At 44.0% G+C, this 27,608-nt stretch overlaps 1 protein-coding gene across 2 annotated transcripts in view; it reads left to right on the top strand.

Moving 5' to 3' along the window:
* Positions 1-11,510: 11,510 nt before the first annotated feature.
* LOC110527956 (FYVE, RhoGEF and PH domain-containing protein 5) overlaps positions 11,511-27,608 on the top strand; it is a 44,346-nt gene continuing 28,248 nt past the window's right edge. For both annotated transcript variants that reach the window (XM_021609605.2, XM_021609604.2), the window contains exons 1-5: positions 11,511-11,796; positions 14,008-16,789; positions 23,257-23,374; positions 24,025-24,083; positions 26,005-26,035. In XM_021609605.2, coding sequence (XP_021465280.2) covers positions 11,787-11,796; positions 14,008-16,789; positions 23,257-23,374; positions 24,025-24,083; positions 26,005-26,035 — 3,000 coding nt within the window. In that variant the 5' untranslated portion in view covers positions 11,511-11,786. The remainder of the gene's footprint in view (positions 11,797-14,007; positions 16,790-23,256; positions 23,375-24,024; positions 24,084-26,004; positions 26,036-27,608) is intronic.

Raw genomic sequence — 27,608 nt, 5'->3', positions numbered from 1 at the left:
AATAGCAACAATTGATGTACATAAAAAGAACATGATCTTTTTTGAAATCTTCATCTCGTCAAAGCCCATTCTGTACTATAAGTATTGGTCCCCAAGGCACAGTGGAGATGAGGTAGTTCATACAATAGACTCTCCTGTGACCCACTCTAGATTTGGTGAATTTAACCCAGTGTTTTTATTTTTTTCAGAGTGACCCTGTCTGCCTGTAGGTCCAACCCCCTGGTAGATTAGAACCAGACAGGCGAAATCTACTCCTGCCCGCCTGTTTCAATCTCTGCACCAGTCCATCACAACATGGACTTGTGGACATCACAACAAATACTGCTCTTCCACAGCTACAGTACAAATACTGCTCTTCCACAGCTACAGTACAAATACTGCTGTTCCACAGCTACAGTACAAATACTGATCTTCCACAGCTACAGTACAAATACTGCTCTTCCACAGCTACAGTACAAATACTGCTCTTTCACAGCTACAGTACAAATACTGCACTTCCACAGCTACAGTACAAATACTGCTCTTCCACAGCTACAGTACAAATTCAGCTCCACAGTGCTCCCCAGGAAGGTAGAATGCAATACACTTCCAGTGAGCTGTACAACACTAATACAGAACCTGTGGGAGATGTGGTAGCTACTGTGCAGCTCTTCCACTGTTTAAAAAAAAAATGTTATTTCAGAGAAGGCATGGTAGGTGTGTAAAGAGGTAGATGGGCCTATACTGTAGATTGGAGGAAGAATAGGATGAAAGAGTAGCAAGAGATGGGAGGAGAGAGTGGTAGAGAGAGCGTTGCTAATCAGGGCAGAACGTAAATCAAATCTTTTGTCCGCGCTCTGCCACAGAGGGATACATTAAGTCTCTGAGGACACTGTACCACTGAACGCATACATTTGAACGTATGCTCCGCTGATCACACACACGTTAGATCACTTAGCCTATATGTGCCGAGACTGGATGTTCACATGAAAACCTGATGACTCAAAGAAGAGGCTGGGATTTATGCCTGGTGTGGCTGGCAGCCTGGCGCTGTGTTCAGCATTAAAGGACACGATCACATTTAATGGCCTTCAATAGGATGCCAAACAGCCCTTCTTTATAATATAGCTTCCCTCATTCATCCTGCTTCTCTCAACACGCTGCCTTTATTACCACCGTGGCTGACCGTAAAACTTCATTACTTTATATGAATAATACAGTACATACTAGGGTCTTTGTAATAAACAAGTATTATTTCAGGAAGTGATATCATCAGGGAAAGAAAGAGATCAAAGGGATAAGGTATAATGGTATAAGAGAGTGTTTTAAGTAGAAAACAGATATTAGCCGTACTGAGGCAGTGAAACATTTTAATCACGGTATTACTCTGTTTACTAAGTGGTGTTCAGGGAGACGCTGGTGTCACTTTGAGTGGCGGTACAATTAAATGAACCTGCCTGGAGAAGGACGTGTAAAATATGTACTGCAGGTCGATGTTTAGCTAAACATTCTGTTAATTACATTGGTTTACAAGATAAACGCTGAGGGAGAATGAGTAGGGTGTCTATAAGTGTACACATACACTACGAATCAGAGGATGGACCTTTTATACCAACACAGTCAACACATCTGTTCCTTCCAGTGAGTATAAGTGGACGTTATGGTTTCTATTCATTTTTATTGCTGAGTTGTTTGGCGTGTTGAGAAAGTTGCGTCAATTGATCATGCTATGGAAGGTGTATTAGCTGTCATTATGAAATCAGATTGTATTGGTTGTGTACACATATTTTGCAGATGTTATCACCAGTGCAGAGAAATGCTTATGCTTCCCGCTCCAACAATGCAGTAATCAGGTTGAGCTGGAGATGTTTCTGCGGGTGCCTTTGTGGTGGCTGATCTCTCCCATTATTCCTTGCAGTAAGTGATGCACATATCAGACGAGACGAGGCGACTGAGGTGGCTCTGTCCTCTAAGAGAGAAAAAGCAGGTTTGATTGGTTAGAAGGTCTAGGCCTACAGGTCAGGATCCGTCTGGACTGGAGGTTCTTTTATCAGACACCTCAGAAATGTGGTCTTCATCATGTCTAATCAGACTGTCGCTATGTTTTGTAATATGACTGATGAATAATGTAGCCTTGATTGGAATTCCTATCAAAGCTCCGCAATACATTTAGTGGTTTAGATGCTACAATGATTCTCTACACTCGATACATTGCTTGCTTTGTCACGTAAAATGAAATTAGGCAAGCCATTAGAACGTTAGCAACCAGGCATATTGCGCATTTAAAGGCTATTCTAGTCCCACCTACTGGTACTGTGGAGTGTACTATGCTGTTGCCCGTGGAGGCCTTAATTAGTCCCCTATCGTAGTATCTGAGTCAGACATCTCCTGTTCCACCTCACCATCCACCAGCGCTTCATTTCCCTGCCTGTCACATCTCACTGTCTGCTGACACTTTAATAAAAACGACTCCGAACGTTTCTTCTCATTTCTCCTCAGCTATAGAAGCAACGTGGAAGTGTGTTCCCTCACCTCTGTTACTCCTAACCTCCTCACCTTACCTTAGTAAGGTAATGAAAAGTGCAGTTGAGCATAAGCACAGGCCACCCCCCCCCACCCATTGGCAGGAGGGGGGAAATTCTGAAACTGATATAATAAACAGAGCAAGTGTTTATTCTGCAGAATAAGCACATATCATATTATGTCCAACCTGAAGATAATAGGATTTCAATAGTGAGTTTGCCCTGAGGATGATGTTTTCCATTTTATGACCCATTCATGTCTGTGTTAGCACAAACTCATGAAAGGACTCATCAAATCTGTTGTAGTAGAAAGGACAGCATTCCCTCCTGTGAGAACCTGTATCAGCTGCAGTAGCACAATCGCTAAAGCTTGTCTGTGCCTGCTCTTTGTTTTATTATCACTCATAGCATAGAGATCTCTACATCCTCACACTGCACCTTCAACATAAGCGGTCAGTGGTGGTTATAAGTGCCACATAAATCACAAGCAGACGTTCTGGTGGAGAGGTTAAGAAATGATAGTGTTCCATCCAATGCAGCAAGCTACTGAAACATTTCAAATGTGTACCTGCTCTTTATACAATTTCCCAAGAGCCCTCAGAAACAGAGTAAATGTTTGAAAATGGCGTACACTCGACTCTACCCTCACATGGAGTGTGTGCTAGTGTGAGTGTCTGTCTGGTCAGTCTGCCTTGTCAATCTGTCCGCTCCGCTTCAGGGAATCTGAGAATCTGTGTTTGTCTTGCCACAACGTTGAGATCTTATGCTAACAATGTCAAGGTCAATCCACCATGGCTTTATCAAGACCGTGAATGCCACTCCAAAAGAGAGAGGCGGCTGCCATAACAACTGCGCTACTTAATACCACAGCTCATGAATCGGGATGCAATTTGAGAAATCTCGTCTATCTAATCAATTGTATTTGATTGTGATTGAGTGAATTGTTCTCGAGTTATCACCACATGTATTACTCATTAACAGTCAGATACATTTCAACAGTGCTCAGTGGTCGGAGGGAAATTGGGTTTTACTGGAGGAGTGACAAATGAGGTCTGAAGGAAATAGGTTGTAAAGGCCGTTTAAGGCTGTGTATGAGTTTAAGAGGTTAACGGATAAAGGCAGCTGTCTGCTGCTCCAGCTCCGACCCCAGCTGGGTCTCACCTTTATGTGCCACAACCTCGTTACAGGGAAATGAAACGCTACTCAAAACACACACACACACACACAGACAGACTATACACGCTTTGCACTTTCCACAACACTTTATCAAGAGCTATTCCTTTTTATTGCCCACTTAGGGTAAAGTGCCCCGGTTAGTTGAGGTTTAATCTCTCATTTACTGCAATGGTGCCTCAACAGTGGATCCATATAATGGCGACGAATGACACAACATATCCCTAATCCTTGTCAAGAGGCGAGCCCCTGTCTGGGCAATAACGACTGGAATCACAAAAGACAGGTGAAGGAGGGGAGTTTAACCCTGGAGAAAAGGAGAGATGGTGGTTTCATTTTAAAACTGATAATAAAGGGACAAACAATATCCGTCGTCAACTGTTTACACAAGACAGTGATTAGTGACATTCAGAGGGGGGACCGTTGTATCAAAAACAGACCTCTTTGACCCCCGCGTTGCCATGGCAACAGCAAATCCATCACAATGCAGGTGGCCAGAGTGATAGACATCAGTTGATATGGAGGTTGGCAGGACAAAAACGCAAAGATACAGAAAAATAATGTCACCAAACATATCCCATGAAAAGTCCCCCTTTCATCGAATGTCCTTTTACTGATGCCCCACACAGCTACGTTTATTATTATTATTATTGCACTTAATAACATTGCTATTGTACTGCCATAAATGAAAATTGACTTTGCCATTTATGCTGATCTGGTGAGAAAGGCAATAGCCAGTGCACGGAGCATCCTCCCTCCATCTCCTGGGGATTCTTGTGCATGTGAGCTCCTGCTAAGACCACCGCAGCAAAACCCTGACCACAAACAACCCTCACAAAAGGTATGTGTGGGTTTGTGCATGTGGAGGACACAACAGACACACAGAGATCTGAATATGGATGACACACTATGTGCCATTTAGTCTGAGCAGTACCTCAGAGGTCCTCAACAGAGGATCCCACTGGCTTGTTACCTACAGGCGGGTCACCTTGCCCACCCATTGGACCCTAGGAACGTGGGGTGTGGTATGTCCTGCTTATATCAGGAGATTGTGACAGAAGTTATCTTGAGTAAACCAGAACATCCCTGGACATAACGACGGACATTGGGTGGCAGGTAGCCTAGCGGTTAAGACGTTGGGCCAGTAACTGAAAAGTCGCTGGTTCAAATCCCAGAGCCGACTAGGTGGAAAATATGTTCATGTGCCCTTGAGCAAGGCACTTAACCCTAATTGATCCTGCAAGTCGCTCTGGATGAGAGCGTCTGCTAAATTACTAAAATGTATGAATGTAAATAATGGATAAAGGGCCTCCCGGGTGGCGCAGTGGTTAAGGGCATGTGCCACCAGAGACCCTGGGTTCGCGCCCTGGCTCTGTCGCAACCGGCCGCGACCGGGAGGTCCTTGGGGCGACGCACAATTGGCCTAGCGTTGTCCGGGTTAGGGAGGGCTTGGTCGGTAGGGATATTCTTGTCTCATCGCGCACCAGCGACTCCTGTGGCGGGCCGGGCGCAGTGCGCGCTAACCAAGGTTGCCAGGTGCACGGTGTTTCCTCCAACACATTGGTGCGGCTGGCTTCCGGGTTGGATGCCCAACCCAACCAAGCCACACTGCTTCTTAACACAGTGCGTGTTAAGAAGCAGTGTGGCTTGGTTGGGTTGTGTATCGGAGGACGCATGACTTTCAACCTTCGTCTCTCCCGAGCCCGTAAGGGAGTTGTAGCGATGAGACAAGATAGTAGCTACTAAAAACAATTGGATACCACGAAATTGGGGAGAAAAAGGGGTAAAGACATGAGGACAAAACTTTAAGGGCACTTCCTGTACTGTACAGTAGATGACACGCCGGTGGTAGGCCAATGACGATGATACCGCCTATAGAGAGGAGGTTAGTGACATGGCAGTGTGGTGCCAGGACAAGAACCTCTCCCTCAACGTCAGCAAGACAAAGGAGCTGATCGTGGATTGCAGGAAACGGAGGGCCGAGCACGCCCCCATTCACATCAATGGGGCTGTAGTGGAGCGGGTTGAGAGCTTCAAGTTCCTCGGTGTCCACATCCCTAAGGAATCAATAAGGAATTAACATAGTCCACACACACCAACACAGTTTGGAAGAGGTCACAACAACGCCTCTTCTTCCTCACACCATACCCAAACCGCCCGCGTGCGTGCTCCATCGTACGCAAATTGACTTTGTCTGAAACCAACAGGACCCTGAACAGCTTCTATCCCTTAGCCATAAAGACTACTAAATAGCTAACCAAATAGCTACCTGGACTATCTGCATTGACCCTTTTTGCACTAACTCTTTTGACTCCTCACATACGCTGTTGCTACGGTTTACTTTATATCCTGTTGTCTAGTCACTTTTACCTTACCTAGTGTGTATGTACAGTACATATCTACCTGAATTAGCTCGTACCCCTGTACATCGACTCGGTACTGGTTCTCCCTGTATAAGCCATGTTATCTTTATTCATTGTGTATTTATTCCTAGAGTTATTATTTTTCTATATTTGTCTCTCTGCATTGTTGGGAAGGGCCTGTAAGTAAGCATTTTACTTACAGTTGACGTCTGTTGTTTATGAAACATGTGACAATTACACTTTCATTATATTTTGATGTGTACCACTGACTGCTGGTATAGAACAAGACTGATTCATGACGCCCCATTTAGACTCCTGGTGAACAACACGCAGAGCAGTTTAACAGTCCAGTGGTCTTACTGGTCCCATATCTCCTCCGCTGAAGGGCAGGAGAACTCACATACAGTACATTCAGTTTACACCCGATAGGTGAAGTTTGGACAGTGTACTTTTGTCAAAACTCAGTTCAAATACTCTGCATGGCATTAATTTAAAAAATGAGTTTAGAATGACACTTTTGAGTGTCAGCTGTGAATGCTGAATATGCATCACTCGTAGACCGGCGCTCCCATATTACTAAATAACAATGTTATTTTGACCTAGATTTCTAATTTCCTGTCCGTCAGTAAATAGAAAATACGTAATTAATCAAAGGCAGAGGAAAAAAGGTGGAGCTACTGATATTGTCCCAACAGACAGCCCTGAGCAAGAAGGAAGTGCTCTGAGCTGCCAAGAAGCAGTGTTTTGGGGAGGGTGGTGGGGATAAGAGACCACCCTGTCATCTTTGTGTAGAAGTCACACAGGTCTGGCGGAAGAACCAAAAACAACAACCTTCTGTGTTTTCCCTACTTCTGTAGTGGGCTATCGCTGAGCAAACCAGCACCCAGATGTCACATTACTCACTCAGATATACACACAGGCAGAGTGACGAAAGATGCATTGTCAATGCAATGTGAAACCCCCTACATGTTTTCTTTCTTATGGTTGTGCCTGTGTAAATGCACTCCATTTTTCCCCCCACCGTAAAGGTTAGACGACACAGCCTCGGCTTACAAAATGACCACTGAGTTATAGTTTGTGTTGAAGTTATTATTCATTTTGCATAAACGTCTCAATGGACTTTCCACTTCTTGAGCAAAAATATCTACTGCTGCGGTCATTTCTTTGTTAAATCCTTGTGCAGTGTAATTACATAACTTATTTCCATATAGTTACACTGGAATAATGCCTATGCAATGCAAAGCATTGCCAAATATATTTTGGGGGCTACAGTAGTATCTGCATCTTCCCAGTCTCCTTTGGCTGAAAGATTACAGTCCACAGGAGGAGCAAATCCAGGCAAAGGAATTGTTTCATTATCCTAATATTTCCTTTAGACAAAGACCCGCCCCTTAGTACCACAGGCTATACTGAGCCTGATAACACAACTAGGGATTTCACATGATATCATGGGCAGAACCATGAGACATAACCGTAACTGTTCAGTCCTATTACGATGAAAAACAGAAACACGTTGCAGAGAATGAGGAAATATAAAGCCATATACAGTATGTGCACAAACACTCTCAATAGGATAGATCTTTACAGTGCTCATAAATCTATCTGGCTAAAGGCCATCGGCTAATGTTTTGATTGTGCCATAGTGCTTTATTTTAAAGGCCACACACAACTCTTTTTGCTATGCTTCTTGAGGGGTTGTATTTTGAGCCTATAAATTGCTGTTTTTACAGTCAAGCTTGGAGGACTGTCTCTCTATGAATAGAGAAAGTCTAATAACAAAGTGGTCTGTTATCAGAAGCTGACCTCTTATTCTCCAGGCTCTCGGCTAATTCAAAGGGATTCGACAGCCATTGTACAGTGGCACTGCCCTTTAGACAGACAGGAATAATACCTTGTTATTAACTGGGGAAACATTTAATTCGTATGTAGGCGTTTACCTTTTTCATTGTACACAAAGATCATTACAGAGAATCCAGAGAAGTGCCATATAATGAGACATAATGCACAAAACTCTCAAGCACCGCACATCTGAGGAGAAACTCTACAATTATTATACCCAGTGCTAACACAAAAGTTACAGTGCAGTAAATAAAATAACCAGACATAAGGCTGTTGCAATATGTATTATGGAATCTGGGTTGGTTTCGGTGGCTGTGGTGATACAAGCCTGCTGTATTGATTGGTTGGAGGTTCCTGGGCCTGTGGGGAATAAAGCCTGTATTTGCTGTTTTTTGATAAAGCGCTGACGTCCCAGGTCTACCTGTTTACTGCAATACTGTGCTCCAGGCTGTGTCACTGGGGGAGGTGTGAGTAGTGGTCCTTAGTTTATGCTGTTGTGAGAGCATACTGTAGTATACGCACATTTCTGACCCCGGGTTTTTTTTATTTTACTTTTGGTATAGAGAAAAATAGCTTTGCTTCTTTGGCCAGATGTGCTATTTCTGTGGATTTGGGTCACGATATTCATCCGACGCAGGTCAATTTACACGCAATCAACTGAATTCATTGAAGTGGTTTGTCTTAATTTGATTGTATTTTCATTTAATTTCCATGCTTCAATACTCAAGTAACTTAATGTGTGTATAAACCTCAGGTCAAACAAGCAAGTCTCTAAAGGATTTATTGGTTGTCTCGGTTTGTGATCAATAAAATGTGCCAATACTCTTTCAGTGTTTCAGACGTGTGTCACACTTTACCATCCATTAATTAGAAAGGTGTTGAGGTCATTTTAAGGAGATAAGAATTTCTCCTTGATTGCATTCTGAAATCACACTCATCAGTACACAACAACCCTTTCCAACTAAAGTGTAATCAAGGCTAATAATTCCATTGAATTGAACTTTACAGGTAATACATCAAGGACACACAGTAAGGACACATTGTGCAATGTTTGGCAGTGAGAATTCATACCAACTAAAACGGTGGTTTCCAGTAATTGGCTGCATTACAGAAATAATGTCTGACAACTTAAACTGGGGACAAAAACATTGAGCACGTCCATGTCCAGTGTGTAGTAGAGCAGGTGTTACGAAACATCTCGATATGTTTAGAGGACTGGGAACAAGTTTCTGACCTCTTTCCCTGATCTCTTTCCTGTTTGGGGCAGCAGAGGGAATGGGGGGGGGGGGGGGGGTCAGGTTATTCTCTCGTTCTTTGACATGTTTTTCCTGATGTCCTCTCTCTCTCTCTCTCTCTCTCTCTCTCTCTCTCTCTCTCTCTCTCTCTCTCTCTCTCTCTCTCTCTCTCTCTCTCTCTCTCTCTCTCTCTCTCTCTCTCTCTCTCTCTCTCTCTCTCTCTCTCTCTCTCTCTCTCTCTCTCTCTCTCTCTCTCTCTCTCTCTCTCTCTCTCTCTCTCTCTCTCTCTCTCTGTTCCAGGTGGTGGGATAGAGCGCTGCACAGACCCTCGTAGTCCAGGAAATGTGCGTCCTGAGTTCAAAACATGTTGTTTTATGGTCTGTACTACGTCTGTAGGGATATTTACCCCTGAACCCATTCTCTTTTCTGTCCACATCTATCATGACACATTACACAAGACCCGTCCTCCAGTTGCAAATCATATTTGTGAAATAATAGTGAAACCAAAAAAGGTCAGATTTAGCTACACTGAATACAGCACAATCCAAAGAGAAACACAACTGGCAGTGCCAGGCCAGAGCTATCTTTAGAGTTACTTTTCCATCTGGATAACAAAAGGGCAGGCACTGCAACTGAGCTACTGACATATAACATTGACCTGGCTGGCTTGAATAGTAGGCTAATATGCCGTGAATATTCCATGACAACAACAAGCAAAACTCCACTCTGTTATCATTTGAGGCTTTGCACAAGTTAATCAGCCTGTTTAACATAATACAAACTCCACATACAGTAGCAGGTGCAAAACATATTTCAGATACAGTCTCAAGGACCTGGATCACCTACTGTGACCTAATAGATCTGCAACACACAGTGCTTTCTGCACCAAGCCATCTGGACTGGGGAGCATGCTACGTGAAACACAGAGCATACCTCTGCAGTCCACAGGCCATGTGCCCTCCGGCGATTCAAGGTGATTATTCTATTGTACTTTTCTCCATCCACTTCTGTTTTATCCCCAGGAGGATCAGCTGCAGTGTCTGACCTTCAAGTGTGAAGAAGAAAAGAATAGAGAGGTAAGATTGTCCCTTCCCAACGTGTGGCCGTTTAACCAGCGATGCGAGCTGCCAAAAAAGAGGCCCCAGGTGGTTGACTATCCCAGTCTCCCCCTGTGTTTCAGGACGTCTCTGTGTCCTTGAACAGCCCGAGTCTGAGTCTCAGTTGGAGATTACTGTAAGTTTGGCTTTCCTTGAGCCACAGCACCACTCAATCATCCCACATTAGCCTACCCAAGGGGTTAATGTTGCCAACCTTGTCCATCTGTTGCTAAGGAAGTGTTGCCTGTTGTACAGGAAACAGGGAGAGAGGTTTCCTGTTATGAAGAGAGGTTTTTAAAGGGTTGCTTTCCTCCAATCATACAACAGATGCTGAGCCAGGAAGTCGGGCCAATAGCAAACGCTTTTGGTGTCCCAAAGAAACTGTTTTTAGAAACTGTTTTTAGAAACTGTTTTGGGGAACTGTTTTTAGAAACGGTTTTGGGGAACTGTTTTTAGAAACTGTTTTTGGAAACTGTTTTGAGGAACTGTTTTTAGAAACTCTTTTGGGGAACTGTTTTTAGAAACTGTTTTAGAAACTGTTTTTTAGAAACTGTTTTTAGAAACTGTTTTGGGGAACTGTTTTAGAAACTGTTTTTTAGAAACTGTTTTTAGAAACAGTTTTGGGGAACTGTTTTTAGAAACTGTTTTTAGAAACTGTTTTTAGAAACTGTTTTAGAAACTGTTTTTAGAAACTGTTTTTAGAAACTGTTTTGGGGAACTTTAGAGTTCATAGTATTCTGGAAATGTTTTAGGGACAAATATGTTCTGGAATATTAGGTATTACAACACAAGTTTATCATGACTCAAACTGATTATGCTGACAGAGTACTCAGTCCTATCTCAGATTCAAATTATGTTCATTCTATATCAATAAAGATATCAATAATGAAAAGGAAAGCTACTGTTCTTATTTAAATGCACATTTGTTTTAGTCATATGTGAATAATTTGAGACACTGAAACCAGATGCTTAAAAACGACCCTGTTAATATGAACAATGTCTCATTAAGCTTATAGCCTGGGATACTTACACATTCAATGCATCCAACTCTGTACTGACGTGTCAAATACATGAAAGTTCTAGCAAATCCAAATAAATCAATTTCAGGTAGGCAAATAGGTCACAAACAATTTGCAATTTATATCAAACGATTTGCTCATTTGAAATACATGAATTTATGGTGTACATGTATAGCTATTGTAATTCGAAATGCAAACCTTTTATTGAGTTGAATGTGGATGAAGTGGGTTTGGTCAGTGTTCCATGTCCGCGAAATAGACCTTCCTTCTCAGGATGCGCGACAGAGCGCCTCCGGTATACTTCGCGAGCGCACCAGTCGCGCATCAGCTAAAGAAAAGGGATGCCGGCTCTGTAGGCAAACAGCTACTACCTTGACAGAGTAGTAGCCAGTACTTGGAAAAACAACCAGAGATGTTGAATTTAGACCACTTGAATACTTTCAACATGAATTTGGGATAAGTTCACAGAACCTGTGGACATATTGTGGCGGTTGATTCCTGCGTTTGAAAAAAAAACACGTGGATAACTCTCGGTTGCTATAGCGGATGATGTCCCAAAATGAACACAGGTATGTAGGCTAAAATTCAAGTGACGATGCATATTCAAGAAAATAAATTGGGAGCCTGATATAGCCTACTCATCTACTTACTGTGTTTACATAAAGGATACTCCGAGTGTGGGTGTATGTGTGTGAGCGAGAGAGAGAGAGAGAGCAAAAGTGATTTAGCATTTCTCAATTTTGTGTTAAACAATTTTTTTTTTCTTCCCTACACCACTTGAAATAGCATTGGAGAACAAATTGAATAACTAAAATCACTACAGGATCAGAGACCAAACAGGTTATTGTTTCGATTAGTTTTTCTTTTTTTTTAGGCCTTTTTCCTTTTCTTTGATAGATCAACTAATAGGGTGTCAAATCTCACTTTGGGTGAGATAACAGCTATTGCAGAATTAAAGTCAATTAACCATAATAGGTGAACCAGTTTGTGTAGTTCTGTCCTTGGGCTGTTCGGGCGATTCATGTGTCATGTTATTAAGCGCAATCCATACAGAAAAAAAGGTATATTTTGAATTCCAGCTATAATTATGAAAATATCGGGCGATATATCGGTGAATATTTCCACTCTAAAATCGGAATCCGTATTGAATCCGAAAATCCTATATCGGTTATACTGTATGAGGTACAGTATGATGGGATTATTTATGCCAGTTTAGAGGTGAAGCCAAAGGTAGCTCTACTGCATTTCTACTGCACTGTGGTGATTGGCCTATTCACAGAGTATTTTATAGAATTGTTGTTATTATGTGATGGGGGATATTTCATGATTATCCTGTAAGCTTGGCACAGTCATGGTCCTATTTTTCTATCTTTCCTTTGTTTTTCAACCGTTTGTTTTAATTGAATTCTTGTTGCGTAATTCATATCCTGTTGTTTGCAGAAGGACTTTGTGGGACTGGAAGTTTGTTTTTTCTCTGTTTTAATGTTATTTTTCCCACTGAAAGGACCTTTTCAGAAAAAGTGTGCGTGTGTGTGTGTGTGTGTGTGTGTGTGTGTGTGTGTCAGAGGAAGAATGACAAAAAGGAAGTCCATTTGTGTTGTTAGAATTTGTACTCCTAGAAGGGTTCATGGAGGAGTGAGGGCACGCTGTTAATGTCCTTCCTTCGTGGACTTCCTGCGTCGAGTTCTTCAATGGGAGTCTGCTGGAATAGTTAATTAGCAGTGTTGGAAAACAACAGGGAGAGAGAGAGAGAGAGAGAGAGAGACAGACAGACAGACAGACAGACAGACAGACAGACAGACAGACAGACATGGGAGGGAGGGAGGGAGGGAGGGAGGGAGGGAGGGAGGGAGGGAGGGAGGGAGGGAGGGAGGGAGGGACAGATCAAACAGACAGACTTACATACAGATAAGACAGACAGGGAGGGAGGGAGGGAGGGAGGGAGGGAGGGAGGGAGGGAGGGAGGGACGGACAGACAGACAGACAGACAGACAGACAGACAGACAGACAGACAGACAGACAGACAGACAGACAGACAGACAAGACAGACAGACAGAATCGCACACAGTGACAGAGAGGCAGACAGATGGACAAGGAGGTAGAGTACAGAGTGCACACAAAGTTTAATAGGATGTGCGTCAGGGCAGGTACTAAATAACAGGAAGAGACCAGGGGTGTATAAGTTTAGTTAAGTAAGGGTGTGTTTCACCAAAAGACTTATCAACCAGTCAGCTATCTTTGACAGGTTTTCCACCCTTCAAAGCAAGTTGGTAGAAAACACTGGACTTGACTGTGAGGTACATGCTGCATACAGTATCTGATTTTCTAAACAGGGGACTTTGACATAGAGGTAAAAGACAATGAAAGTTTGTTTATTTCTGTCTCCACATGTCATTTCATTATGATCATGCCCTATAAGCTGTAAAGTGTAGAGCATGCAATACGTCTCTGTATTCCACTCAGGTAGATGTTATTGTTCCTACAGTATGTTCCCTATGGGTGTGTTGTTTTTCCTGTAGATGCGTCCCCTCTAGCCATCTGCATGTCACAGAGTTTGAGACATATCTGCAGCCTTTCTCTTACCAAATAAAGACTAATAAAGGCTAAGGGGTTGCTTGTTTTATATCCATACATCCAAAAGCCAACCAAATTAATAAAAGGTTAATGAAAGATGATTCTAGGTAGGATATTGCACTTTCAACTACTACTTCAACTACTATTGAGGTTGAATATTGTATTTGAACTGCAATGAATCACAGTTTCTGTCATTTCCTTTCCAGATTTACAGAAGCGACTCCAAGTTCCCCGGCCAAAGATCCGGAGTCACCTAACGATCAAGGTGCAGTCCAAACTGATGTCAAAGCCTTGTCCCTCTACCCGGGGTCCCAAACTTCCCACCGCTGCAATGCCCAGACCCTCCTCATCTGAGACAGAGGCAGAGGAAGAGCAATGCCCCCCTCACGGTTTGAGCAATGGAGACTTGACCTCCTCAGAGGGGGAACCTAAGGACCACCAGGAAGGGTCAGAGGACCCCATACCCCACTCCACAGATCACAACCAGGAGGAAGCAGCAACAGAGGAAATCCTTAATGACAATGGCATCACAGATTATGGTGAGAAGGAGAATGAGCAGGAGGGGGATGAGATAGAGAGAGAGAACAATGCATCTGAAATGGGAAACACTGGTTCATCTGACACTCACATTGCTGCCGAGGAGATAGACTGTACTGCAGCAGATGACTTGAACCTACCTGAGAGTGAAAATGTGTTTCTGTGTGAGAGAGGAGATGAGGAAAGGGGGGGAATCAAAGCGGAGGAGGAAGATAATCAGAGTTTAGCTGAGGAGACTGAAACATCTGATAAACCTATAGGGTACCCAGAAGAAGATGTTGAAGAACCAGACACCGAAGATCATGATCATGGGACCACCCCTAGTCAGCCTGCTGCAGACACTGACATTGGGCTTGGAGAGGAAGTCAGCTCACCTGGTGGTGAATATTTACAGTGTGAGGTACCCACTGATGAGGCTGAAGAGGAAGCAGAGGATCTCTTACTGGGAGCACACTGCTGTACACTCCCACCCGTCGGCGAGGAGTATCCCTACGATGTGATTGGCCCCTCAGATGAGCCTGTTTACACATGTGACACTGGTGAGCCCGGTGACACAGGTGTGTGGCAGCCTGAGCGTGCCACCAAGGACCCCTCTGGCCATTTCCGTTTCTCTGGCAGCACTGAGGATGTGTTTGGGCCTTACTCCGTCATCGAGGCAGTGCCTGCTGACAGGATGAGCGCCGCCTACCCTGAGGTGAATCACGATGATACATTCTGTGGTGACAAACCACACACTGCAAAGGAGATGGACACAGCAGGCACCTCTAACCAAGAGCCTTATTATTTGTCATCAGACGATGTGGAAGAGCTAGAGGTTAAACGGAGAGAGAGTGAGGTCCAGGACACTCCTGAACAATCCTCCCAACACATAGAAACAGCCATAGATGATGTGGATGAATACGCAGATATCGATGACTCCCTCTGCCCTGAGGCACATGACTTTCAGCAGCTGGACGGTGCCTCATCAGAGGACTATGTGGAGATTGGGGACGATGATGAGACGGATGACACGGAGAGGAAGCAGATCAGAGGGAGGAGTGTGAGCGAGAGAACAGCCAAGCGTGAGCAGGCTTTCTCCAGCCAGCGGAACAGCTGCCAGCCCCGTCTCAGGCTGTGTAACATCACAGTGCCAGCAGACCTGGACCGGACACGGACCCCAGAGCTCACCAATAGGGTGGTGTTTGCCCACACCACAGAGGCCTTCGAGGAGGACATAGAGGAGCTAGACTGCCACATCGTACCTTATCACGATGACTCAGACTCAGACAGCGAGGAGCACATCTATGAGGAGGCCGGCTTTGACTCTGAGGGGGAGAACTTTATGTCTCTGGACCGGAAGAGCATTGTGACGCGGTCGCGCTCCTACTCTGGGAAGGTTTCGGGTTATGTCCCTGAGACAGTTCCTGAGGAGACATCAGAGTACCAGAGTACTTATGACTACTGTACTGTGGCCTTAGACCAGGACGGAGAACCTCTGCGACGTCCTGAGCAGCCTGAGGTCAACAGACTCATCCCCTCTCTGAAGCCACGCCCCTTCTTACTATACCCAAACTCATACTCCGCAGAGGGTCGAGAACTATCATTGGGAGCTCACATAGAGGCCGACCAATCCCTGAAGGATGATGGCAGGATGAAAAGGACAGATGACACCCTCTCTCTGCCATGTTTTAGCACTTCTTCCGGAAGCTTCTCTCAGCGGAGCCACCAGTCGTCCAGCGATGTCTCCATGCCAACCTCTCTGGTGGACATCCCACCTCCCTTTGAGCTGGCTTACATCACCAAGAGACCGGTCACTAAGAGCTCCCCATCCCTCCTGATCAGCGTCTCTCCTGAGTCCACAGACAACAAGCCCAAGAAGAAGAAGTCCTCATTCAAGCGCTTCCTGACCCTGAAGTTCAAGAGGAAAACGGACACTAAAGGCTTTGGTGACGGGAGCATACGCTCCTCGCGCTCCTCCTCTGAGTCCAGCCACCATGGCCCAACAAGACTCCTGGAACTGGAGCGCAGGAGCACTGGCTCCCCTCAGTCCCAGTCTCGTATGGTGAAGCCCCAGCAGCGCCCTCCAGACCTTCCCTCCACCTTCCTGCTCTACAAAGACCTCAGTAAAGAAGACCCTAAAGCCTATGGTAGCAGGGGCGTGTCCAGGGTGGAGTCCTTCGAGGAGCGCTCCCGCCGCCCACTCATGCCCCTCCCCCTGACCAAACCCCGCTCTATCTCCTTCCCCAGTGCAGACACGTCTGAATATGAGAACATCCCAGCTATGAGCTCTGACTATGAGAACATCCAGATCCGTCCTGGCGGGAGACCTACCAGATCCATGAAAGTCACAGATTTCTTTGAGGACCCCAAACGCATAGTGGCCCCCTCTAATGACAACGATGGTTATGTGGATATGAACAGCTTCCCTGGGATCGACAGCAAACCCCAGTCACCTGAGCAGGAGCCTGAGAGGTACAGTAATACAGTAAAACAAATTCACAACCACGGATGTTGGGCCTCTTCAGTGGTCGTCTGAACTGAAAAAGATAGTGTTCAGTCTGCAGTAGGGTTGCAAAATTCCAGAGACTTTCCCAAAATTCACTGGAAATCACAGTTGGATGATTCCTAGAATCAGGAGGGAATAAGCATGAAATCCTGAAATCCTCCTACTGTGATTTCTGAAAAACTTTGAATTGTTTTAAGTTACCAGAATTTTGCAACCCTAGTCGGCAGAGGGCTCTTCCCCATAACCACTCTCCCCTGTCGTCCAGTGGACTGGTTTGGCCAGGCTGCATCACTTCAACATTGCAAACTCCAGACCAGCTTCAAGATAACTGTAGCTCAAATGAACATCAGCTCCTGGCTGACCAGATTTCTTGGAGAGTGTTATGTTCTGTGAGAGATGAGCTGCCTGATTTGACGAGGCTCGTTCAGTTTGGGAAGATGGACAATGCTTGTGGGAGAGCTTATCCCGCTTTCTCATTTCCTGGATTTCAGGGTCGCATCTGGTGTTCGCTTCATAGTGTGTCTGAGGGGATGGAATAGCTCACAGACTGAACACCGTAGACAGAGCTCAGGTTTATTCACAATAGAAGTAATTATGGGTTAAAATTAAAATTGAGAGAGAGTGTGTGGGAGGGTGGGTGGGTGGGAGAGAGGGAGGGAGAAAGAGAGGGAGAGAGAGAGGTACTGTAGAAAGCAGGACAAGGGGACTTGGATTACAAAAGATGAGAGAGAAAGTGGGTGCTAGAAAGAGAGGGAGGGAAAGGCGTGATGAGGAACAGAAAGTGGAGGAAGAAAGAGAGGGAGAGCCATGGAAATGAGACAAAGTGATGGCAGAAAACGAGAAAGAAGGGGGAGGAGTAAGAGTGGGTTGGTTTAATTGCTCTCTTGTCCCTGACATTTGTGGTTAAGTTTAGGATCGCTTATATTAAAGGCGGTTTCCCTGAGTGCCTCTCTTTGATTGAGCCCTGGAGGGATGGAGAGATTTACAGCAGAGAGAGATAGAGATAGGAGGATCAATCACTGGGACCTGCTAATGTAGGACCAAATATCCCTCTCGTTGGTCTCTGCCACCACTCTCTACAGCCAGCCCAGGCCACCCACAGTCACAATTAGACACCTGTTTGTTGGCTGGTGTGTGTTAATAGGGACTGGCCATTACTACAGGACTCTTAACATTTAAAAAAAAAATGCATTTTCACACCAGTTCCTTGGAAATTGCCACAGCTGCCATTTCTGGTTGCTTCGTGCAAAGTTGCTTATTTCACACTTACAGTATATTGATCATTTGAATTCATTATTTTTATTTATACATTTTAGATAGAGAGTTGTATTATGCAATTATTGTAAATTTTGATTCACAGTTTATTAAGTTGCTTATTTCCAATGCATATTTGACCCATAGTTCCATGCAAGTTCTCTTTTAGAAGAGGCTAAAAGCCTGCATGTCTTCTCAGAGGGAAGCCTTTCTCACAAAACCAGGCCTATTGTCGACTTCATAGGCACTGCGAGTCTCCGTGGATGAATACCATTCCCTATCATGATCAATGACCTCACTGTTTATCTGGAGTTTGTTGGAAACCAATGTGCCACACGTTTGAATCTCCTCCATTTCTCAGACAATAGTCCCCCAGAGCAGGATCTTTTTCTGCTGGTGACGTTATCGATTGGGCTCATTGTTTGCTAGAAGTCTGAAACCTAACTGATCTAAAGGGGCCTATCTGCCCTGTCGCCTCGGCTGCATTCTCCCTGGATAGACTTCTGTTGCCAGGGATGCTGTGTCTGTTTTGTGTCTGTGTGTGTGTGTGTGTGTGTGTGTGTGTGTGTGTGTGTGTGTGTGTGTGTGTGTGTGTGTGTGTGTGTGTGTGTGTGTGTGTGTGAGTGTGCCTGCGTGCGTGCGTGCGTGCATATGTGTTTGTGTGTGTGCATTCATGTGTATGTTTTCCTGCTAAGCTCTTGCTGAGGGGTTGACATTGCTACTGTCCTAGCCCTGCGGGCCGATGATGGCAGGGTGATTTATTGAGCATGTATTCAGAAGTTAACTTAACACTCTTCTCTCGCCGCCCAACAGAGAGGATTGGGACTGTTGAGGGCAGAGGGACCAAGGGACAGTGGGCGGAAATGAGACAAGGGGATATACCCACAAAATAAGGCAAATAGTTACCACAAAGTCAGAAAGTTACTACAGCATACAACATTTTACACCAGGTTTGATTCATGTCCAGTTCAAACACTGTTTAGCAGAGAAAGGCAAAGAAAAGCATATTTTGTTTGTAAGTGTAAACATAAGCAGGATAAAGAAATGTAAAGTTAGAATATATGCAGCTATTAATGAATGTGCTTGCCTGCCTGTTTAAACTAGGTTTCTGCTGGTTCAGAGCTGAAACTCATTGAGTCTGACTGAGACTGTCTTGCTAACCTAGTTGGCAAGGACGGTGTCTTGTCGGTCCTTGTGTTCGACTCAGGGGGCAGTCAATGTGCTCTGTGATGACTTTCTGTACCCTGCAGTACCAGTCAGATCAACAGCACCAATTAACTAATGTCGTCCCACTGGAATAACCCCGCAACAGACCAAACCACAATAGTTTGTATATAATTTTGCTGCTGTAGTCATTTAACTTATGTTTTTAGTCTTAGAGAGAGAGCGAGAGCAAGAGAGAGAGAGAGAAAGAGAGAGAGATAATTATTTTCTCTTATGGTAAAAGGCTTAAAGTGGACCTTGGGATACAGCAGTATGATTGGCAATTCCCTAGTGCAGCCTCTAGTGTATCCTCTCCTTTGTAGTTCCTCTCTGCCTCTGTGCTGTGTTAGTTCTGCTCAGAGATACGTCCTGAGTGCATTGTTGTAGAGGGTGGTGGCTGTCCACTGTTACCGTGGTGGCTGGGCGGTCTCTGGTGCGGCAGGGCTATGGGGCGGCAGGGCAGGGCGTGGGCTACAGCAGGCCTGGAGCCAGGCCCTCTGAGGTCATTGCCAGGTAATCCCCAGGGAGGAAGAGTCCAGCCTTATAGGCTTACACTCCACCCTGCTGTTTACAGGAAATGCAAGACAAGGGCAGAGGGAGCGAGGGAGACAGGACTGAGGGGTAGGAGGAAGACGGAGTGGGGTGGGGTGTGAGGGCGAGGCAGGGTGTATGTTCCCAGACTCCCCCAGGACTGGAACAACAAGACGAGGTGTGGTGTTGTCAGGAATGTCAGGTCCGACCTACAACTACAATGTGCTGTTGTTGTCTTCACTGGTAGAACAGAGGAGGGGTTACTGTAAAAGAGTCAGCGGGACCCAGTCTGGACCATTTAAGCAGGGTTCCCACAGTATGACAACACCAGGTCCCACTCAATAGAGAAATAGCCTGTCAGATGCTCTCCTGTTGTTTGCGTTGATGCCTTATCATGGCAGTCACAGTCAGGGGACAGGCTCTAAGCATGCTACCTCATACAACACTGTCAGGCAACTAGCAGCACAACAGCCGTAGATCACACATAATGATCAACATAAGCAGCTCAAAACAATTTCAAACGGTTCTGTTTTTAAATCCACATCTGCGTTTACATCTCCCATGTCGAGTCGACTAATGACCGTATCCCTATTTTCTTTAATAGTATTATTACGAAGACAGAAAATACCCTTCTGATTGCATCTAATACATATTTGAATACTCAATGTTTTACATATTACATGCCCCATCTAATCCTTGGGAAAGGGGGACATATAGGTCTTTTAATAGAAAATCCCTTTTGAATTTGTCACATTAGATTTAACTCCCAGGTATTAAGGAAGACACTGGTTGCAAAGGCAAAGCGATTGCTGGCATAATTATATTGCCGTAGTCTTTCAAGTATTGTTCGTAGGAAGCAGTTTTACTGAGAGCAAAATTATATAGTGTGATTGAGGACATATATTACATATGGAACCAGGGAAACATTTTTTGAATTTTTAATGTGGAATAAATCAGGATAATAAACCATTACATTTGGGCTTCCTATTATAACAGAGGTTGCGCAGGAAATCACTCTTGGTGACTCTGGTGAGAAATGACCCTCAGTGGGCACTGAAATGCTAGTATTTCAATCTAACGGTTCAGTAATGGTTTATACATATTGTCACTAATGTAGCTCTCTACTGCTGTATTGCTATATGAGCCCAATTATGTCCCGTGTGCCTAGACACTGGCAGAGAAAGGATAGCACTATGAGATATTATAGGACAAACTGAGCATTGTGATGCAGGATATCGGTGCAGAAGTTAAGCTTTTACTTATAGTTGAATATGATGGTCCACATGTGCAATGTGCAATATTTACAAATGGTCACAAATAATTCAAACTGCTCAATAATACTTCAATGACAAGGAAATGACTTGGAGCAAACAAACCTGTCTATCCCATTGAGCCTCAGGTTGAGGTACGCCATGCTCACGTCAGCCTCGCCTCACGTTTACCACACCAAATCTGCCGGAGATCAAAACAGACGCTTAAAATCACTTAATCCCTGCCTGGGACATACCACTGTCAAAATTACAATCAATCACATAACCGGTAATCAATGTAAAAGGCATGTTTCCAAATCCTTCATTTCAAAATCCTTAATAATAAGCAGACATAATCTTCATCGGAACCCGTTCATAAAATAAATGTAATTTAATTCCCTATTCACAGTTGACTCTTTTATAATATTGGCGCCCTTGCAGGATGATGTCATGCCTACAGGAATGTGCCCTCTCCCATAACTTTTTACTGGTACTGGAGATTTGAAACAGACAAGAGGTCCTCCAAGGACTAAACAGCAAACAAGTTGCCTACACATGAGAAACTGTTGAGCATAAAAAAATAAACAGAAACCGTTGCACCTACTACCATGCCCCGTTCAAAGACACTTCAATACTTTGTCTTGCCCATTCACCCGCTGAATGGCACACATACACAATCCATGTCTCATTTGTCTCAAGGCTTAGAAATCCTTCTTTAACCCGTCTCCTCTCCTTCATCTACACTGATTGAAGTGGATTTAACAAGTGACATCAATGAGGGATCATAGCTTTCAACTGGACTCACCTGGTATGTTATGGAAAGAGTTCCTTATGTTTTTAACACTCAGTGTATATGTCTAACACATACTGTATGGAACCAACTAAACATATTTGCACTAAACGTGGAATTCGAGTATGAAAGGAAACCATTTGGGCGTCCCATTATAACAGAGGCTGCACAAGAAAAGACTCCTGTGCCCAGACACTGGGGGATAGAGAATATGCCTTTAGTAGCCTAGGCCTACTATTTAAACAGCACTATATTATTGGAGAAGCTGAGGATGGTGATGATCTATGGCACAGTGCAAAAGCTGAAACAGTTTTGATCGCAAGAAAATGTATAACTCTATTTTAGATAGCCCAGCTATATAGTAACTATGAGCTCCTAGGACTCAAAGGTTCACAGACACTCTCTAGCCCTATCACCATCAACAGGGACTCCCAGTGTGATCTGGCCCCTCAGGGGGGGGATAAAGGGAGGTCACAGATGAGTAATGCTCCTCCAGCCCAGCCAATAGCACCAGGTCCTGTGTGAGAGCCTACAGTGTGGTAAGGGCAAGATGAAGAATGACTGTGTCTCGGTGAATATGAAGTCCAGCTAGGAACTCTTTTAACCTTTGGTACTCAGGGGCTGAGAGGGTATAGATGCAGTATAGGCCTGTAATAGCCTCTGTCTCTACAGGGTGATCTGTTATAGTCGTCATTATAAACTGGGTGGCTCGAGCCTTGAATGTTTATTGGCTGACAGCCGAGGTATATCAGACCGTATATCAGGGGTATGATAAAACATGTATTTTTACTGCTCTAATTAAGTTGGTAACCAGTTTATAATAGCAACAAGGCCCCTCGGGTTATGTGGTATATGGCCAATATACCACGGCTAAGGACTGCATCCAGGAACTCTGCGTTGCATCGTGCTAAAGAACAGCCCTTAGCCGTGGTATATTGGCCATATTCCACACCCCCTCGAGCCTTATTGCTTAAATATAACATACTCATTATATCCTCTACCGAAATATGTGTGTGTGGTTCCATCACACTGTATCTGTGTGTATATTGGTACAGCACAGTACTTCTAACAGTGTGTGTGTGTGTGTGTGTGTGTGTGTGTGTGTGTGTGTGTGTGTGTGTGTCTCTGGTCTGTCTTGCTGTGATGAACCTGTTCACAGCAAGACCCCAAACAAACGCTTCTACTCATGCTGTTAATGTCCCGGCAATCTGGCTTCAGTCATCCATGTTACTACTGTAGGACACACACACACAGCGGAGAGGATAATACACGCAAGGGCAAGGGGATTGGTGAATTGAAAAATGAACAGCAAGCTTGAATGTGTCTTTTTTGCATTCTTGCAGCATCTATAGTAAAAACCTTTGCCAGTGAATGTAATGTCCCTCTCCTCTCCCTGATGTTGCAGTGCCTACACAGAGCCTTTCCCAATGAGCGATACTCTAGCGGGGCTCTCAGCTGAAGAGGACCATGGACTCACCTCAGAGGAGGAGGAGGGAGGAGTGGAGCACGGCTTTGACAAACAGGTGATACACACAGCGAGCAGTAAACACATTAGACGATGTAACTCTATGGGCATGTGTTAAGTCACAGGTTGTACAGATCTTGAAAGATTTGGGAATGAAACGCTTATTATTAAGTATATCTAAGATGGATGACCTTTACTTGTGATATCCACGACATAATATTTCACTTGGCTACCACATTCAATGGTGGCTATCACTTTCTGTTGAAACTTCTTTCTATTCAAGCAGCCATTTTACAGTAGCCCAGAGATGGACCCCACCCCATCCCACTGCCACAATAATATCAGCCGGGCTCCCGCCACGTGACTCACACTTCCTTGCTTTCTTCTTCTTCATCTAAAGAAAAACACAATAAGGAGAAAAATAGTTGCGCCAGTCCCAGAAATAGCCAGCCAGCCTCTCATACATAATGCATCTGAATTTAAATTTGTCTATTTTAAAAAGCTTTCACGTCTATGCTCCACTCTAATCAAATAATCACTCTTATTTTGACAGTGGATAATCAAGTAAATCAAAATGAGCTTTTCCTCAATCTCCTCCTCCCGTGTAGCTGTTGCTATCAGTGTTTCACAGGAATAAGTACCTAAAGAGAGCATTTTAACATTAGCTCTGTTCATTCACTTCTTGCTGCTTTCGCTTCTGTCACCCAGATTGATGGACGATCCAGAGCCTTCTACGTCGCCAAAGAGCTGGTGGACTCTGAGAGACTGTGAGTATCTATTTTAATGGATTCAGTAGCATCCCTGCTTTAGTCAGGCCATATGCCCTCTCTCTCTCTCTCTCTCTCTTGTTCTCTCTCTCTCATTCTCTCCCTCTCTCTCTCTGTCGCTCATTCTCCTCTCTCTCTCTCTCTCTCTCTCTCTCGCTCTAACTCTCTTTTTTTTTTATTTTTTATTTCACCTTTATTTAACCAGGTAGGCTAGTTGAGAACAAGTTCTCATTTGCAACTGCGACCTGGCCAAGATAAGGCATAGCAGTGTGAACAGACAACACAGAGTTACACATGGAGTAAACAATTAACAAGTCAATAACACAGTAGAAAAAAGGGGAGTCTATATATACATTGTGTGCAAAAGGCATGAGAAGGTAGGCAAATAATTACAATTATGCAGATTAACACTGGAGTGATAAATGATCAGATGGTTATGTAAAGGTAGAGATAGAGATATTGGTGTGCAAAAGAGCAGAAAAATAAATAAATAAAAACAGTATGGGGATGAGGTAGGTGAAAAATGGGTGGGCTATTTACCAATAGACTATGTACAGCTGCAGCGATCGGTTAGCTGCTCAGATAGCAGATGTTTGAAGTTGGTGAGGGAGATAAAAGTCTCCAACTTCAGCGATTTTTGCAATTCGTTCCAATCACAGGCAGCAGAGAACTGGAACGAAAGGCGGCCAAATGAGGTGTTGGCTTTAGGGATGATCAGTGAGATACACCTGCTGGAGCGCGTGCTACGGATGGGTGTTGCCATCGTAACCAGTGAACTGAGATAAGGCGGAGCTTTACCTAGCATGGACTTGTAGATGACCTGGAGCCAGTGGGTCTGGCGACGAATATGTAGCGAGGGCCAGCCGACTAGAGCATACAAGTCGCAGTGGTGGGTGGTATAAGGTGCTTTAGTGACAAAACGGATGGCACTGTGATAAACTGCATCCAGTTTGCTGAGTAGAGTGTTGGAAGCAATTTTGTAGATGACATCGCCGAAGTCGAGGATCGGTAGGATAGTCAGTTTTACTAGGGTAAGTTTGGCGGCGTGAGTGAAGGAGGCTTTGTTGCGGAATAGAAAGCCGACTCTTGATTTGATTTTCGATTGGAGATGTTTGATATGGGTCTGGAAGGAGAGTTTAGAGTCTAGCCAGACACCTAGGTACTTATAGATGTCCACATATTCAAGGTCGGAACCATCCAGGGTGGTGATGCTGGTCAGGCGTGCGGGTGCAGGCAGCGAACGGTTGAAAAGCATGCATTTGGTTTTACTAGCGTTTAAGAGCAGTTGGAGGCCACGGAAGGAGTGCTGTATGGCATTGAAGCTCGTTTGGAGGTTAGATAGCACAGTGTCCAAGGACGGGCCGGAAGTATATAGAATGGTGTCGTCTGCGTAGAGGTGGATCAGGGAATCGCCCGCAGCATGAGAAACATCATTGATATATACAGAGAAAAGAGTCGGCCCGAGAATTGAACCCTGTGGCACCCCCATAGAGACTGCCAGAGGACCGGACAGCATGCCCTCCGATTTGACACACTGAACTCTGTCTGCAAAGTAATTGGTGAACCAGTACAGAGAACCTCTCTCTGTACTATTCATCACTGTCTTCACTAATTTATTGAGTAGCATCCACAGCATCCCAAACTGACAGCCAATTAAATGAGTGTCTGGTGTAAGTTATTGAATATCAGCACAGCCTCAGCAGACAGTGAACTGTTCTTCTGATATACTTCGGAGAGTACATTTGACTTGTTGGAGAATGTTTCTCTATGTAAATCATGTGACACCCGTGTTGTATCTTGTTCTTTTATATCTTGTAATAATCTGCTAAAGTATTTACCTCTCTGAATGGATGTGTGAATGGATTCCCATTTAAGCTGACAATATCACTAACCTATCACTCTCTCTTGTTGTTTTTTTTAGACATGTAAAGGCCCTTAAGCTCCTTCAAGAGGTAAGATAAACAAATGGAGCGACATCACTCTCATTGTACAGAGTAGAATATATTCTGGTAAAAGCCCTCTGAATACTCCAATTATTCAATTTATAATGCCACGCCCACTTGATCCAGTTCCTTATTGAACATGACTGTTTTCCTCCTTCCGGCCCATTCACAAACAAGCAAAACTTTGTTAAATATGAATTACATTTGTCAAAACTATTACATAATGTTCACAGAATTTGAAAGATATGTTAATTCTATGTTCAGGAAAATTACAGCTCCATTCCGTCTCTTTGTTATCCTGAAAACTCCCCAATCCTTAACGATTACAAGCATACCCATAACATGATGCAGCCACTACTATGCTTCAAAATATGAAGAGTGTTACTCGGTAATGGGTTGTATTGGATTTGCCCCATACATAACGCTTTATATTCAGGACAAAAAGTGAATTGCTATGCCACATTTTTTGCAATGTTACTTTAGAGTTGTTGCCAACAGGAAGAATGTTTTAGAATATTTTTTATTCCCTACAGGCTTCCTTCTTTTCACTATGTCAAATAGGTTAGTATTGTGGATTAACTGCAATGATGTTGCTCCATCCTCGGTGTTCTCCTATCACAGTCATTAAAATCTGTTACTGTTTTAAAGTCACCATTGGCCTCATGGTGAAATCCTTGAGCGATTTCCTTCCTCTCTGGCAACTGAGTTAGGAAGGATGCCTGTATCTTTGTAGTGACTGGGTGTATTGATACACCATCCAAAGTGTAATTTATAACTTCACCATGCTCAAAGGGATAGTCAATGTCTGCTTTTATTTTTACCCATCTGCCAATAGGTGCCCTTCTTTGCGAGGCAATGGAACATCTCCCTGGTCTTTGTGGTTGAATCTGTGTTCACTGCATGACTGAAAGAACCTACAGATAATTGTATGCGTGGGGTACAGAGATGAGGTAGTCATTCAAAAATCATGTAACCATAGTAGGCTTTTAAAATAGTGATGGTAGGTTCTGCTCTTTTTACTGACTGAGTATTTTGACTCATTCAGTCAAAAGAACAACTCTTTCGACTGATTTTGTTAATTTGAGACAGTAATGCCCAGAGCACACAGGAACCTCTACTGGTGAACGATAAACTGAAAACTTGAAAGAGTCATGATTCCACAAGTGTCATAAAAGTGTGTATAGGTGGCAGGGAAGTCAGGTGCAGGAGAATCGAACTTGGTAAAATGGAGTAGTTTAATAACTTAAAAACATAGCTCCAAAACCATGACAATAATCAAAACAAAGTGTAGTACCGACCCGGTACTAAATGTGTGTACATAATAAACTGTCCGGTGAGTGTATCATAGCTGTTGGTCGGAGCACGTCTCCAGAGCCGCTGAGCCAGAGTATTGCGTATTAATCCTACAGTAGAATTAATTGCGGCCAGCCAGAAGTTCAAACGAACGAATAAAGTCCCTCAGAAAAAAGAATCATGACTCTCGAGGCAGTAAAAAGAGTCATTCAAAAAAGTTACAAATCATTCCCGAACTGCATATCACTACATTAAAACGTGATTGTGTTAGTGTTACCACACAGGCTAA

This window comes from Oncorhynchus mykiss, chromosome 7 (assembly GCF_013265735.2).
Source record: "Oncorhynchus mykiss isolate Arlee chromosome 7, USDA_OmykA_1.1, whole genome shotgun sequence".
Taxonomy (NCBI): domain Eukaryota; kingdom Metazoa; phylum Chordata; class Actinopteri; order Salmoniformes; family Salmonidae; genus Oncorhynchus; species Oncorhynchus mykiss.
This window is presented reverse-complemented; position numbering and strand designations above follow the sequence as displayed.